The sequence below is a fragment of the Podarcis tiliguerta genome (assembly GCF_965153285.1).
Source record: "Podarcis tiliguerta genome assembly, chromosome: 11".
In the NCBI taxonomy this organism is placed as follows: domain Eukaryota; kingdom Metazoa; phylum Chordata; class Lepidosauria; order Squamata; family Lacertidae; genus Podarcis; species Podarcis tiliguerta.
Window position 1 is genome coordinate 39,243,196 of NC_139544.1, and position 13,089 is coordinate 39,256,284.

Here is a 13,089-nt window from a genome sequence, read left to right on the forward strand (position 1 = left end):
GACCATCTTGGTTGCTTGCTTTACGAATATATTTCTACAACATTCCTTGCTTTGAATTTAGGTATTCAAAAGATGTGGCATCGGTGGGAGTAGGAAGAACCTAAAAGCTCTAAGCCAGCATTATGGCTCTTTTACAGAGAGGCGCAAACACTGCCATAGCCCTATAGAGCCCTTGGCAATGAACCGCCTCCCATTGCCCGCTATAGTCAACCACTGCACAGCCGCAGTCTTTTACTTCTAAGCAGCAATTCCTTGCACTTGGCCCCATTCCAACCTTCCTCTCCCCAGGCTGCAACCTTTTGACATCATCTTGCCCACATTTACCTTTCTTCTGGAACCGGAACATTTCCTGCTGTTTCTGCTGCTGCCTCCTTAGAGTATTGACAATAGCTATTGCTAGCCGCAGTGCTTCTCTTGGATAGCCATGAGATCTTAGTGCATCCACCCTCGCACAGGCTGTAGGCACATGTTCTGAACAGAGAGAAAGGGGGAAGCATTATTAAAGAGCTCATCCGCGTCTGCAGCAACCCCCATCCCAGGGGAGCATTCAGAAGGGGTTTTTGTTGTTGTTAAAGAATCTGAGAAAACAGTACTTTAAAAAGGGAAGGGAATAAAAGACCGCTTGAAGAGAAGCTCTGTTGCTATTGCCAGACCTTTCATCCCTCTCCCCGTCCCCCAAAAACAGTGCCATAGAAATGGAACAAAGCATCAACTCATGGAAACCTCTTTCCGGTTGAGCCACTTACCATGCCAGAGGGGCCACCCGTGAGAGTCAAAGAGTGAGTTTTCAGCATCATCATGGTAACAGTAGTTGGTGTACAGGTCACTTCTGATAATGTGCTGCAAGTGGCTGTCCTGCCAATGGAGATCGCACGCCTCAATGGCTCGAGTGAACACCGTCCGGTGAGACCTGTTTGATGAATCTGTCAGGCCCACGAGTTCAAACAGAATCAGTTTCATGCCTCCATATGGGTGACACCCAACTGGCACCCCACTCTCTCCTCCTCCAATACAATCAATACATGCTTCCTAACAAGGAGTGTTTCAGGTTTACCCTACACAAGCTATTCCTTTTTCAAAACAAGTACACAGGATTCTATTGAAGTTAATACACACCGGAGGGGGCCAAAACTCATCCTGTCTTAACACTGTATATGTACACAAAGTATATTGAACATTTGGGCATGTGCAGAAACGATTACAGAAATGCCTAAGAAATTCCTGGGTGGTTTGTCAATATGGACACCATGGAAATACAGCTTTGAATTGACAGAAATGAGGCTTAGATACACTGCTTTCTATTGTATGTTGCAAAATTAAACAGTGGATTCAACAGAACCACTTTGAGCCATAAAAATGAAGAAAAAACTGCACTATGCTTCCAAGCAGAAGAAGAGACACTTGAACTCTTGGCTGCATAGTGTGTGTGTATTGCAACCAATATAATAAAAATTGCTCTCATACTTTTACACATATATGTTCACTAAGAAAAAAATATTACATTGGTTGTGTGTATAGAACATATGCAGGGTTCTACAATAATTCTAATGAGACACAGGCACAGAAAAAAGGTGTGTGCATGTGTCCCATTTTATTAATGCATTTAATTTCCATGCAAACACACAAACAGATTAGCAAAAAGCAAACAATGGTATCAACTGTAATTCCACATGCGATCAGCTGATCAGAAACAGAGTTCCATACAGTTGTGTAACATGCTGCGGCCCCTGCCAACCTTTTAGAAAAGACATCCTTGTGTAATGCCTGCTTGGGGGGGGGGGTCACACAAGAGGTAGAGTCAGCAAGGTAGATGAAACTCTGTATGAAAGACCTGAGAAGCAACATGTTATAGCAAGTTACTTCTTGTTATAGCAAGAGCACTGAATGCTCTCATGTAATATGGCCCTTGGAGGTATTGGGCTGTCAGGAGACACACACTGCTGTGCTACTACAACCCCACCGCAAGTGCAATCTTACCCAATGCATCTCCAAGCATTGTGTTCATGCTGAATGGGAAGCTAATTTAATTCAAATAAAAATAAATTATGCCAGCAGCAAAGATTGCAGCAGAGCAAATCTCTCCCAGAAGCACTCCCAAAACCAGGAAGATGCTCTCGCATGTGGTAATGGAGAGCAACAGATGCAAGCAGTCAACAAGTCATGTGTCATCACATAGCTCTAGTGGAAGACATTGAAATGAGAACTTGCACTTAAAGAATATAGGTCCATACAGAAGAAACGAAAGAGATTTGGACTGGAACCTATGACAGGACCCAAGTCTGCTCTCCTTCCCCAGGGGGCAGTATTGTGGGAGGGCATCCGGGACCTCCCAGTGACCCGGTGGGAGGGCGGAGGGATGCCGCTTGGGTCATGGGGACTCCCAGCCGCGTCTCGGCACATCTGGGGGCATGGCCACTTGCTGTTTAAACTCCGGCACGGCCATGGGGTGTCCTCCTTTTGCCTCCTTGCCGGATCAGCTATTTCTGCGCTTTTGGTGTTTCGGAGACTTCCTGAGCTGGAGTGTTCCAGTTGGTGAGATCGTTGCATTTGGGGAGTTGGACAGTTAAGTTTTGGGGTGGTTTGGCGAGGTGTGTGTGCTTGAAAGCTGCCCTTTCCCTGCAACATGTCAGCATCGTGAGTCTACAAATGTGGGTGATGCAAAGGAAATATTCAAATTTAGGATATCTAAGCCCTTCACATTATCTAGGAAAAAGCTGTGCTTTGCTCCTAGATCCCTCTCCCCTTCAAGAACCTTTTTGACAGCAGCTACAGTGCAGCTTGAGAAGGCTAGAATATGCCCTCTTTTCCGGGAGGTGAAAGATGCCACAAAACTTTCGCGGGGAGACTGTTTGGCTGAATGAATATTCCATGATTCACCTCTCCCTAGGTGATGTCACGCACCCTAGTGGAGACAAATGAGTGCAGTAGGGCCAGCTACCTGGGAGGTGAGAGCTGGGAGGACACCCCTTTTTCTGTATGTGACAGAAGTTTAAAATATATCTCTGAGAGAGGATTCTGTGCTTATCTCTTCTATCTTTTCTCTGTTCCTTTATTCCTTTTCTTTTTCTTTTTTGTGTGTGATTAGTTTATCTTTTATTGTAATTGTGAAAACTGTTAGCAAAGCTTTATCAAAATAAAAATAAACATGGAGCCCGTAAGTTGCCCAACTCTAGCACAGAGCCTGTAGACTTGTTTCTTCCCACCAGCAGTGGCACCACAATCCTCAGCCATGAATATGAACAAAACGATGGACTAAGGTTGCTGCTAGACAAACGAGCATGATGGTCCAGGCAGAGAGTCTAAATTGCATTTCATGTGTCTCAGAGAGTAAATTAAGTCAGGGCTCACCTTGGATTGCATTTGCACCCTGAGGCAAAGCATTGGTTAGACTGGGCAGGTCATTTCCATGGTTCCCGTCTTCCCAGGGACAAACATCAACACTGTTCCATTTCTTCAGCTGTTTCAGCCAACTGGCCTTTTGTTCCACCTTGCAATGAGGATTTAAGACTATGCACATCCAAAGAGCACCTATTAAATGACACAGAAAATGCAGTGGGGCTAGTTACCTTAAATTTTTAGTGAAAGGATAGCAAGCTTTATATGGATGCCAAAGGTATGCTGCAAAACCACATTAGCCAATCTGCCACCTCAATGTCACAAGCACATGCACGATGCTGTTCCAGTCTCTTAAAGGCAACATGACAAAAATAATTGTATGAAAACTAACAACAAACTCACATTGAAATGCCTTTTTTGGGGGGAGGGAGACACAAAACAGCAATCTCTCTCTCAAGACTTGCTGAAAAGCAAGTCAACTTCCCACATAAAATTTAAAATGGATATATTCAGGAAGTGTGACAATACTAAGTTTCCAACCTACACAAATACCAACTTAAACCTGTTCATTTATCTTCATTAACAAAAATTAAACACTGCTTACTCAACAGAAGACCGCTAAGTAATTCATCAAGAACAATCTGAGCTATTATTTATTTATTCATTTACACACACACACACACCAGCTAAAAAAATAAATAAAAACAAGTTAACACAATACTTTAAATACAAATAAAATCTGCAATTTTCAAACAATAATTCAAAATAAAAGTACATGTGAAAACTGAGTGCCTGAAACAATTTAATCTATATGCTAATGCACATCCAAATCTTCTGCTGCCCACACTTGCATAGCCAAAACTACACCACCCAGAAAGAAGTTATTAGCAGACATGAGGTAACCCTAAGGTTCACACAAGTACAAAATAAATCTTTAGAAAAAATTCTAAAGGAGATAAACCTCGAAACCAGCCTAAAAATAAAATAAAATAAAATAAAATAAAATAAAATAAAATAAAATAAAATAAAATAAAATAAAATAAAATAAAATAAAATAAAATAAAATAAAATAAAATAAAATAAAATAAATGTTATTATTTCTGCCGCAGACACTCTGGGCAGCTTCCAACAAATATAAAAGCATAACAAAACATCAAACATGAAAGATTTCCCTATGCTGGGCTGCCTTCAGGTGTCTTCTAAAAGTTGTGTATTTCTTTATCTCCTTGACATCTGAATGGAGGGCATTCCATGGGGTGGGAGCCACTACCGAGAAGGCCCTCTTCTTGGTTCCCTCTAACTTCACTTCTTGCACTGAGGGAACTGCCATAATAACTCAATGACACAGGAGGTTGTGAGACAAAGTGTTCAGGCGCTTGCCTGCCTGAACATAGGAAGCTGAATTTGTTGGGTGGAGTGGGGTGGGGTGGGGAGGGAGTACACCTGCAAGCCCTGCCCCACCCGCTCAATCCCCTTCTTTACATTCAGCATCCGATTTCTACTTGTGTCCCCTTTAATGCAAGTAGAACCCTCTTCGGCGTGACTGGAGGTCATGATGAAACAGGATCTCCAATCAGAAAAGGCGTTCTACTCACATTCAAGCTGAAAATCCCCCCTGAAATAATGTTCAGCACAGGGCTGGTTGGAAACTGAGTGGGCAGGATGACACTGGCAAGGACACTGAAGACCTGCCCATGGATTCAGCTCGGGGTAAGTACTTATTTCGTTCCGGAGGTCCGTACTTAACCTGAAACTGTTCTTAACCTGAAGCACCACTTTAGCTAATGGGGCCTTCTGCTGCTGCCGTGCCACCGGAGCACGATTTCTGTTCTCATCCTGAAGCAAAGTTCTTAACCTGAAGAACTATTTCTGGGTTAGCGGAGTTTGTAACCTGAAGCGTATGTAACCTGAAGCATATGTAATCCAAGGTACCACTGTATATGTGTGTGTGTGTGTGTGTGTGTGTGTGTGCACGCGCGCATATATATATATATATATATATATATATATATATATATGTATATGTATATATGTATATATATGCTGAATAAATCATCTCATTGTTTGGGTAGGTCATTCCATGGTTCACACTAAGAATTGCCAGACTACAATGTACCTGGCACTGAGCAGCACAATTTCTATTTTCCTGTGCCAAAAGGAAAAAAGGCCGCAAATGGAGGGGGGAAACCCATCAGAGCTCCAAGAGGTCTAAGCATACTGGCAGAGACAGGAGAGCAGAATGGAGGGGGCAGAAGGGGAACAGAAGCACTGCACACGAACATTTTGTTGCGGAATCTTTCTCATCCTTATCTTTATTCTGCTTTAGCACCACAAGCTGGGCTACTCTTCTTTATGACATGAGGGGAGAATTCCCAATTCCATTTTTACTTCTAGCAGTAGTGGTTGCCCTTTCTTTCCTAGAATAGAAAGAGGCTTCGTAATTATTCCCGCAATTATGCACGAGAAACTCTCCTTCGTAAGAATTTACAGATCTAATTTTCTGCTGACATTTAACTCTGAACCAATGAAGAAGCTACATCCCTGACACTGCATGCCAGGAGAGGCATGAATAAATCACGAACTGCCAGAACATTTTTAAATATAAAGATACTGCTTTTAAAATCAGCTGTCTTATTGCTGTTGCAGACTCCTGACAAGCAGAGTGAAGACATCTACAAGTACTATTTAGCAACACTTCATTTGTTCATCAAGGAAGAGTTTTTACACACTTCGAAGACCTGCAGAATTTGCTAAAAATGAATGACAGCCTTTCAGAGAGGGAGATGCAGCAGCCAATTGTGACTAACAAAGAATGCAAATGTGTGTCTGCAACAAAGGTTGCTATATTATGCTGATCCTCAAAAGCAATTCAGGTCCAAAGGGAGGTAGTACAGTATATTCTCAATATTGTGAAGGGATGCTAGCAGCTTGTAACATCCTTCTTTATATGCTTTAGGTTAGAAAATGTACACCTTGTGTTTCCCACAACATGTGTTAAGCTTAGAGCAGGCATAGGCAAATTCCGGCCCTCCAGATGTTTGGGACTACAATTCCCATCATCCCTAGCTAACAGGACCAGTGGTCATGGATGATGGGAATTGTAGTCCCAAACATCTGGAGGGCCGGAGTTTGCCTATGCCTAGCTTAGATGTCTGCCAAGCATCTTAGTAGACTTGAACCTCTGAGCACCATTTGTCCAAAACATGGTGTATTAAATCATTTTTAAACACCCTCCATGATTCCAAGAGGCATTGCCAGAGTCACTAGGATGCCAAGTCAGGTACTACCCAGGAATAAGGCATGGGATTAACATACACACTACACAGAGGAATTCAGAAACATCAAAATCTACTTTGTTCACAGTAGCCAGTCCCAAGAGACATATTAAGTTTGAAGTAGTTCTTTTGAAATCTGGCTATAGTAGTGCATTCTACCAATTTAAAGATCATTCAGTCCTTGGGAGTTGGTGGGCACCAGATAACAGCATTGCAATAGTGGAGAGAATGCACAAACAGCTCATAGGTTCCATGTACCCTCACTCAACTAATGATAATTGGCACAGCCCCAATGCCGCAGTCATTGCCAGTGAAGGGGTCTCTCCCCCTTCTTCCCCCCTCCAATTGACTAATTTCTGATTTTGCTGGGAATTTGACAGGATCTGAGTCCAGTCTCCAAGCACTCCTTTTGGGTTTTTTTTAAAAAAAGTTTATTGTTTTCTATATAAACATGAACCACAAAACATGCAACTTGGTGAACAGTTTTTTACATAAAACCTCGCCCTCTCCACTCACATACAACCACAAATTTGAAGGAAAAACATCAGCCTTAGGTACCATAAGGTACCAACGTATTAGTCAAGCGTATTCCTCCAAAATCCCCTCTTTTCAAAGCTGTTCTCAATTTCAAAACTGCCAGATCCGTTACAGTAAAATCAGAAGACCAGAATTTTGTACCCAGTTTGAATTTGGAGATACAAGGTCTTTGAAGGTGGATATCTAGATTTTGCCCGTTACCAGCAATGCAACTCAACCTACTATGAAATTTTCCCAGCAGAGAGGCGAACACACATAAACCAATATGTAAATTTCATATTTCCCTGAAGATAATTGGAAGACGCATCATGCTGCGACTGCAATTTGGTATTAATTTCACACAAGGGAAAGAGTATTAAAACTGTCACATCTTAGTGAGGTATTGTCAGTTCTAGTTCCACAATCATCCTCTTGACCTGAATAAGAGGTGGCTCCGCCGTATCAGACCTCTAGTTCCAACACAGACATTACAAAGACCTTTCAGACAGTGTTTTATCATCCATCAGGTAAAAAGAAGAACGAGATGAGAGACTGAAGTTTCTCCTTACATCAGTATTTAACCTAATAAATACAAGGTGGCATTATTAAAGTGCTACGTTATACTAACGGTAGGCGCTACTAACTGCTTCTCAGCATGCAGCAGCCTCATAAGGCACCAAGGAAGCACACAGACAATTGCTCATTTGAGATTAATACTTGCTTCCTTCAAATCCGGTGAAACTTCAATTGTTAAAAAAAAGGAGGGAGAGAGTGCAAGAGTGTTTTTGTAAATGGATGCCCCGTCTTTCCATCCAAGGGCAGCCAAGGATATGAACTATGTAGAATCAAAACGACATTCATATCAAGAGTCCTAAACAAAAACACATGCTTAATAACAAACAAACCAATGCCAGACAGCAGATAAAATACCATATGCATTTTGAAAAAGGTAGCAAAGGGACATTAAAAAGGGCACAGAATGGTTAAATCACTGGGCAGTAATGATATAACCTTGGCACAGCTCAGTGTTCGAAACTCCCATTGTTCTAGGCACATTTTGCGACAGGGAATTTCATTATTGAGAGCAGTTTCTGAGCTCTGGGCACAGTACTGCACCTAAGATTTCAGATTAAAACTGCAGAGTGGAAGGAAAGGAGGAGTTTTTTCTCCCTCCCCACTTCCAGCTACTCTCTGAAAACTGGAGAAGAGACCCTCTTAAGAATATTGGGAGGGGGCAGGGGAAGGACTAGACCATGTGAAAAATGAAGCTAATATTTCAGCTGTAGTTAATTCATTTTCAACTTCGTATTCTTGTTATTTAAAAAGTGTGCCTAGACACACACATTGTTGCACCCGTAACCTAGGTTTAAGGCGCCATTTAGCTTCTGGCTTTCATATCTCAGTTTCTAACACTGGCACAGCTACTCCAATCCGTAAGTACCAAGAAGGTTGGTTTATAAATCGGTGGGCAGGGAGAAGCATTATTGCTGTGCAGCGTAGAACATGAGCTAGTCAACGTGCATCCTGTGATTTCAGCACAAAAGTAGAAAAAGCACAACATTGGGTGGAAAAATCGGCTTGCTGTTTATTTTTAAATGCCTAGCCCTTATGGCTGCAAAAGTATGTTTGACAACCCTAGTGGACAATGGCTGGTGAAATCTCAGAATCCCAACAGGAAGCTAAATAAAGTTTCCAGTGGTCTCAGTGGCGGTGCTTAAATTACTCACACACACTCCACAGGAGTTTCTTGATAGTATAACCATTTAGATTGCATAATTCAGTCAAGTCAGACTTTAGTTTTTCTTGAAGCAGAAAAGTTTGTTTTTGTAGGAATACAGGAAGCTGCCTTATACCGAACCAGACCCACAGGAGCATCTGGGAGGGGGAGTGCAAATCTTCTCAAGATTAATAACAATAATAATTTCCTTATTTACACCCCGCCCATCAGGCTCGGTTTCCCCAGCCACTCTGGGAGGCTTCCAGCACAATGAAAACATAATAAAGGGTCAAACATTAAAAACTTCCAGATACAGAATGAGAATCTACTAGGCCTATGCATCTTTGTGATCCACCATGCCAAATCCAGCCCATCAGCTGCATGGTGGCTCAACAGAGACTCAATAAGTCCCCTGGATTTGCTGCCTGCCTGGAACAATGAAAACATAAGGGAGAGCGGCTGTCAGGCACCTTGAAGGTCACTGTAAGTGGCTGTGTTAGGCTTCACATTTGTGAAGGCCTGAAATATACACTCAGCTATTTGCAACAGGAGTTCAGCCAACCAGATTACCAGACCCGTAAACTTAGACCTTGTTTAACTACCCGTTATAAGCCCTATTCAGACTTTCTTCACACAGAGGCAAGACACATGGAAGGGGCAGCAGCTATAATGCTGGCTCTGCTTCCTCCCATAGGGGGGGGGGGGAATCTGAAAGCAGGAGCAGAAAACCAACCATAAAACTGCAAAAAAAGCATTAACAGCAGGCAAAGAAGTGGAAAAAATACCAGGTGCTTGAAATGATATTTGTTTCTGGCCCAACATGTTTTGGAACAAATCCTTCATCGGGGGCATATTTTCACAGCAATTCTCACCAAATGCACATAGTTTGCTGCTGCTGCTTCTTTTTTGCCTGCCCTCTTTGGATATGCACTTTTAACATGATGTTTACAAAGGAAGACAGGAACTACTGGCTTACATAAGTGGAGATCCCATGCAATCAGAGGTCCCAATTGCATGAAATGCCTACATGTGTGGAGTTGTAGGCAAGCATGCAGCCCTTTGCAGATGTCTCTATGCCCAGGATGTCAAATAGCCAGTGGCATGGTCTCACTTCACCTTCCCCACATATTCCATCTCTTCCTGGGGAAGCCCCCAATAGGGTTAGAGAGGTTATCTTCTCTGAACTAAACAGGAAGGGCCCACACAGAAGTCCCAGTTTCTCACCCATAACAGGGGGCAAAAACAAAGTGTTGAAGCACTTGGAAGATTAACAGATTATTCACAGTTTTAAGGATTTGTAGGGTACAGCACATCCCAGATGCTTCCCTCATAAAATAAGTACAAGGATCAAGAGTCCATATATGCAATACTTGTGTTGTGTATTAAACAATACATTGCCACACCTCAGAAGCTTTTGATGATAAGTATATCCAGTGAATACATGTGAGCCCACATGTTTCTGGGATATGCAAATACGGTAGGTTTTATGCTAACATTTCACTATGCAATACAGTGGTGCCTCGCAAGACAAAATTAATTCGTTCCGCGAGTTTTTTCGTTGAGTGAGTTTTTTCGTCTTGCGAAGCACCACTGCAGTTAAACACTAACAACGGCGGGGAGGGGTGGGGAGAAGCAGGGCAGCTGCCGCAGCCGGCACCTCGGACTCACCCGCGCCTTGTGGCCACCGCGCAACGCGGCTGCTGGAGGGCGGTGGGGCTCAGGAGCGCGCGAGAGCAGTGGGCAGCAGTGCGAGACAGCCGGAAGGTCGGCCATCAGCCGTAAGGTCGGAGGGAGCCGGAGGAGTCGGCAGCCGGAAGGTGGGAGGGAGCCGGAGGAGCGGGGAAGCGAGCGAGCGTGCGTGCAGTGACCGTCGCCATGACAGGAGAGGCAGGGCTGTTTCGTCTAGCGAAGCAAGCCCTTAGGAAAATCCGTCTTGCGAAGCACCTCAGAAAACGAAAAACCCTTTCGTCTAGCGAGTTTTTCGTCTTCCGAGGCATTCGTCTTGCGGGGTACCACTGTACTAACTTTCCTCTCTTGACAGTGTTATGTCTTCAATGAAACTCACCAGGATTAACTGTAACGAAAGCTTACAAGACAGTGCCAACCCTTGATTTCAAACTGGTTAGGAGAGTCATGTCTTCACTGACACCCAAATGGTAATACTGCACCATAGCTCTGACAAAAAACTGGGGTGGGGTGGGGTGAAGAAGTATGCACGTTTGTGACCCTGGTTTCTTAATGGATAGGATACTGGCAGTGTTGCAGCTGAAATGGATCAGATTTATATATTTCAGACTAAGAAAGTATTACCAAACAAACAAGATGCATGCTTAAAAAAATTCCTTCCAGTAGCACCTTAGAGACTAACTAAGGTATTGGTATGAGCTTTCATGTGCATGTGCACTTCTTCAGATACCTGGACTTCCATTTCATGTGGCTCAATGTGGTGCCTTCCATAGTTCTAGTTACAGGTAGGTAGCCGTGTTGGTCTGCCGCAGTCAAAACAAAATTTAAAAAATCCTTCCAGTAGCACCTTAGAGACCAACTAAGTTTGTTATTGGTATGAGCTTTCTTGTGCATGCACACTTCTTAAGATACATGCTGTTATCACAGTTTCACTAGAAGATAAGGCAGGCTGTTGAATCATCATGCAAGGTATCTTTCAATCTAACCTAACCACCACACCCTCCCTCCCATAAAAAGCAAGAGCCCCCAACTGCCATCAAAATAAGTTCTGTCCATTCAATCTAACGTCTACCAGAAGTCACAGGCCCCACTGGAGAACAATCTAATTAAACCAGTGCCATCATGAACAAAGAATACACAGTCAGCATGTCTCTGCTGCACTTGCCATGGTAAATCTTGTGAATTTGAGCATGCGCTATTGAGGCGGTGGCTATTTTTATTCATAAACATACACCCTCAGTGGAATCTGGTTTTCCGACAGAGCACTCAGTGAAGAACCTGCAATGGCTGCTTTGGTTCTTGGAGTACAGGATGCTTCATTTTGCTCTAATTCATTCTATTACTGAATTAAACTTTGATGTATTGGTCTTGACAAGTGCTTCATGCTGATTGTATTGTGTATGATAGTATAATCACTCCCCATGCATTTCACACTAGCTGGCTGATTAATGCAATAGATTACCTGCAGCACTGATGGCAAGGGGGAATTATGGCCCTTCTGCAAGCTACATTCTGTACATGGTGGTGTAGGGTGGGTGTAACAAAGGAACACAGCACAGAGACTTCCTTAAAGCTTCGCTTCCATTCAAAGAAGGATTTACATCTCAAGGTTGGGTTCGATGTCAACAGAGAAAGGGGGCTAGCCACAGTATTTTAGGCACAGCTCTGCCAATAACCCCACATCTCTATATAACATGGATTGAATACAAATTCCTGTCTCCATGCTCACATCCACCAAACGCAACATCCCACACTTATACTTCTAGTGCAAGGAGTACTTCTTGTAGAACTGCTCTGATCACTTGGCAACTGATGTGGCAAACCTAGGGATGTGATGCTCCAGGTGAAGCTGTTTTCCAAATCAAGTCAATATTATTGCCATCTAAGTCTTGCCCAGAAGGTCATAAATTTACTAGTGCTAGGTGAAGACTACAAGCAAACTCACGCACAGCAATCCAAATCCCCAATCTGTGGTGCTAAGGAGACAGAGGTGCATCTCCACCTGGGCCCACTGGCAGGAGAGCTCTGATTTTGTGGAGCTCCTTAAAGTACCTGTCCAAACCGCAGGAAGGTGGAAGCTACTGCTGTTGGCATCACGGGTGGCAACCAGCAAGACACCCCTCTGAATGGAAATGTGGAGCAAGGAAGGACTCTGGCTGAGCTAAGGAACTTAAAGGGGTAGAAAAGAATTTCCAGTATGTTTCCACTCTAGGTCCTGACCAGACCTACCTAGCTTCAGCAAGGTTCCTTCCAGGACCTCTACACATTTTTAGGTAGTGCGCGAATTCTAAATGTGGTGCAGTCACATGTATCTAAATCCATGGTGCAGTCACAACACATGTATCCTAAATACTTTAATGAAAAGAGCCAAAATACATATTGCACACACAACCACCCGCCCTGTAACAACTTCCTAAAACATTTAAATTAGGTGTGGAAAGTCTTCAGGTGTTTATGGTGAAGAGTAAGTAGATGCTACCAAGTTTCAGTTTCTATTGCTCAGCATCAGTATAACCAGCGAAAAGCACTGTATGTTTATTTCCAAGTCTTGTAAACTGG

General features: G+C 43.2%; 1 protein-coding gene across 5 annotated transcripts in view; it reads right to left on the bottom strand.

The window, feature by feature from the left end:
• Window positions 1-13,089, bottom strand: part of ZSWIM6 (zinc finger SWIM-type containing 6) — a 92,925-nt gene that overhangs the window by 19,703 nt on the left and 60,133 nt on the right. For all 5 annotated transcript variants that reach the window (XM_083403668.1, XM_083403667.1, XM_083403666.1 and 2 more), the window contains 3 exons: window positions 3,349-3,528; window positions 747-923; window positions 325-471 (listed from right to left, as the gene is read on the bottom strand). In XM_083403668.1, the coding sequence (XP_083259794.1) occupies window positions 325-471; window positions 747-923; window positions 3,349-3,528 (504 nt within the window). The remainder of the gene's footprint in view (window positions 1-324; window positions 472-746; window positions 924-3,348; window positions 3,529-13,089) is intronic.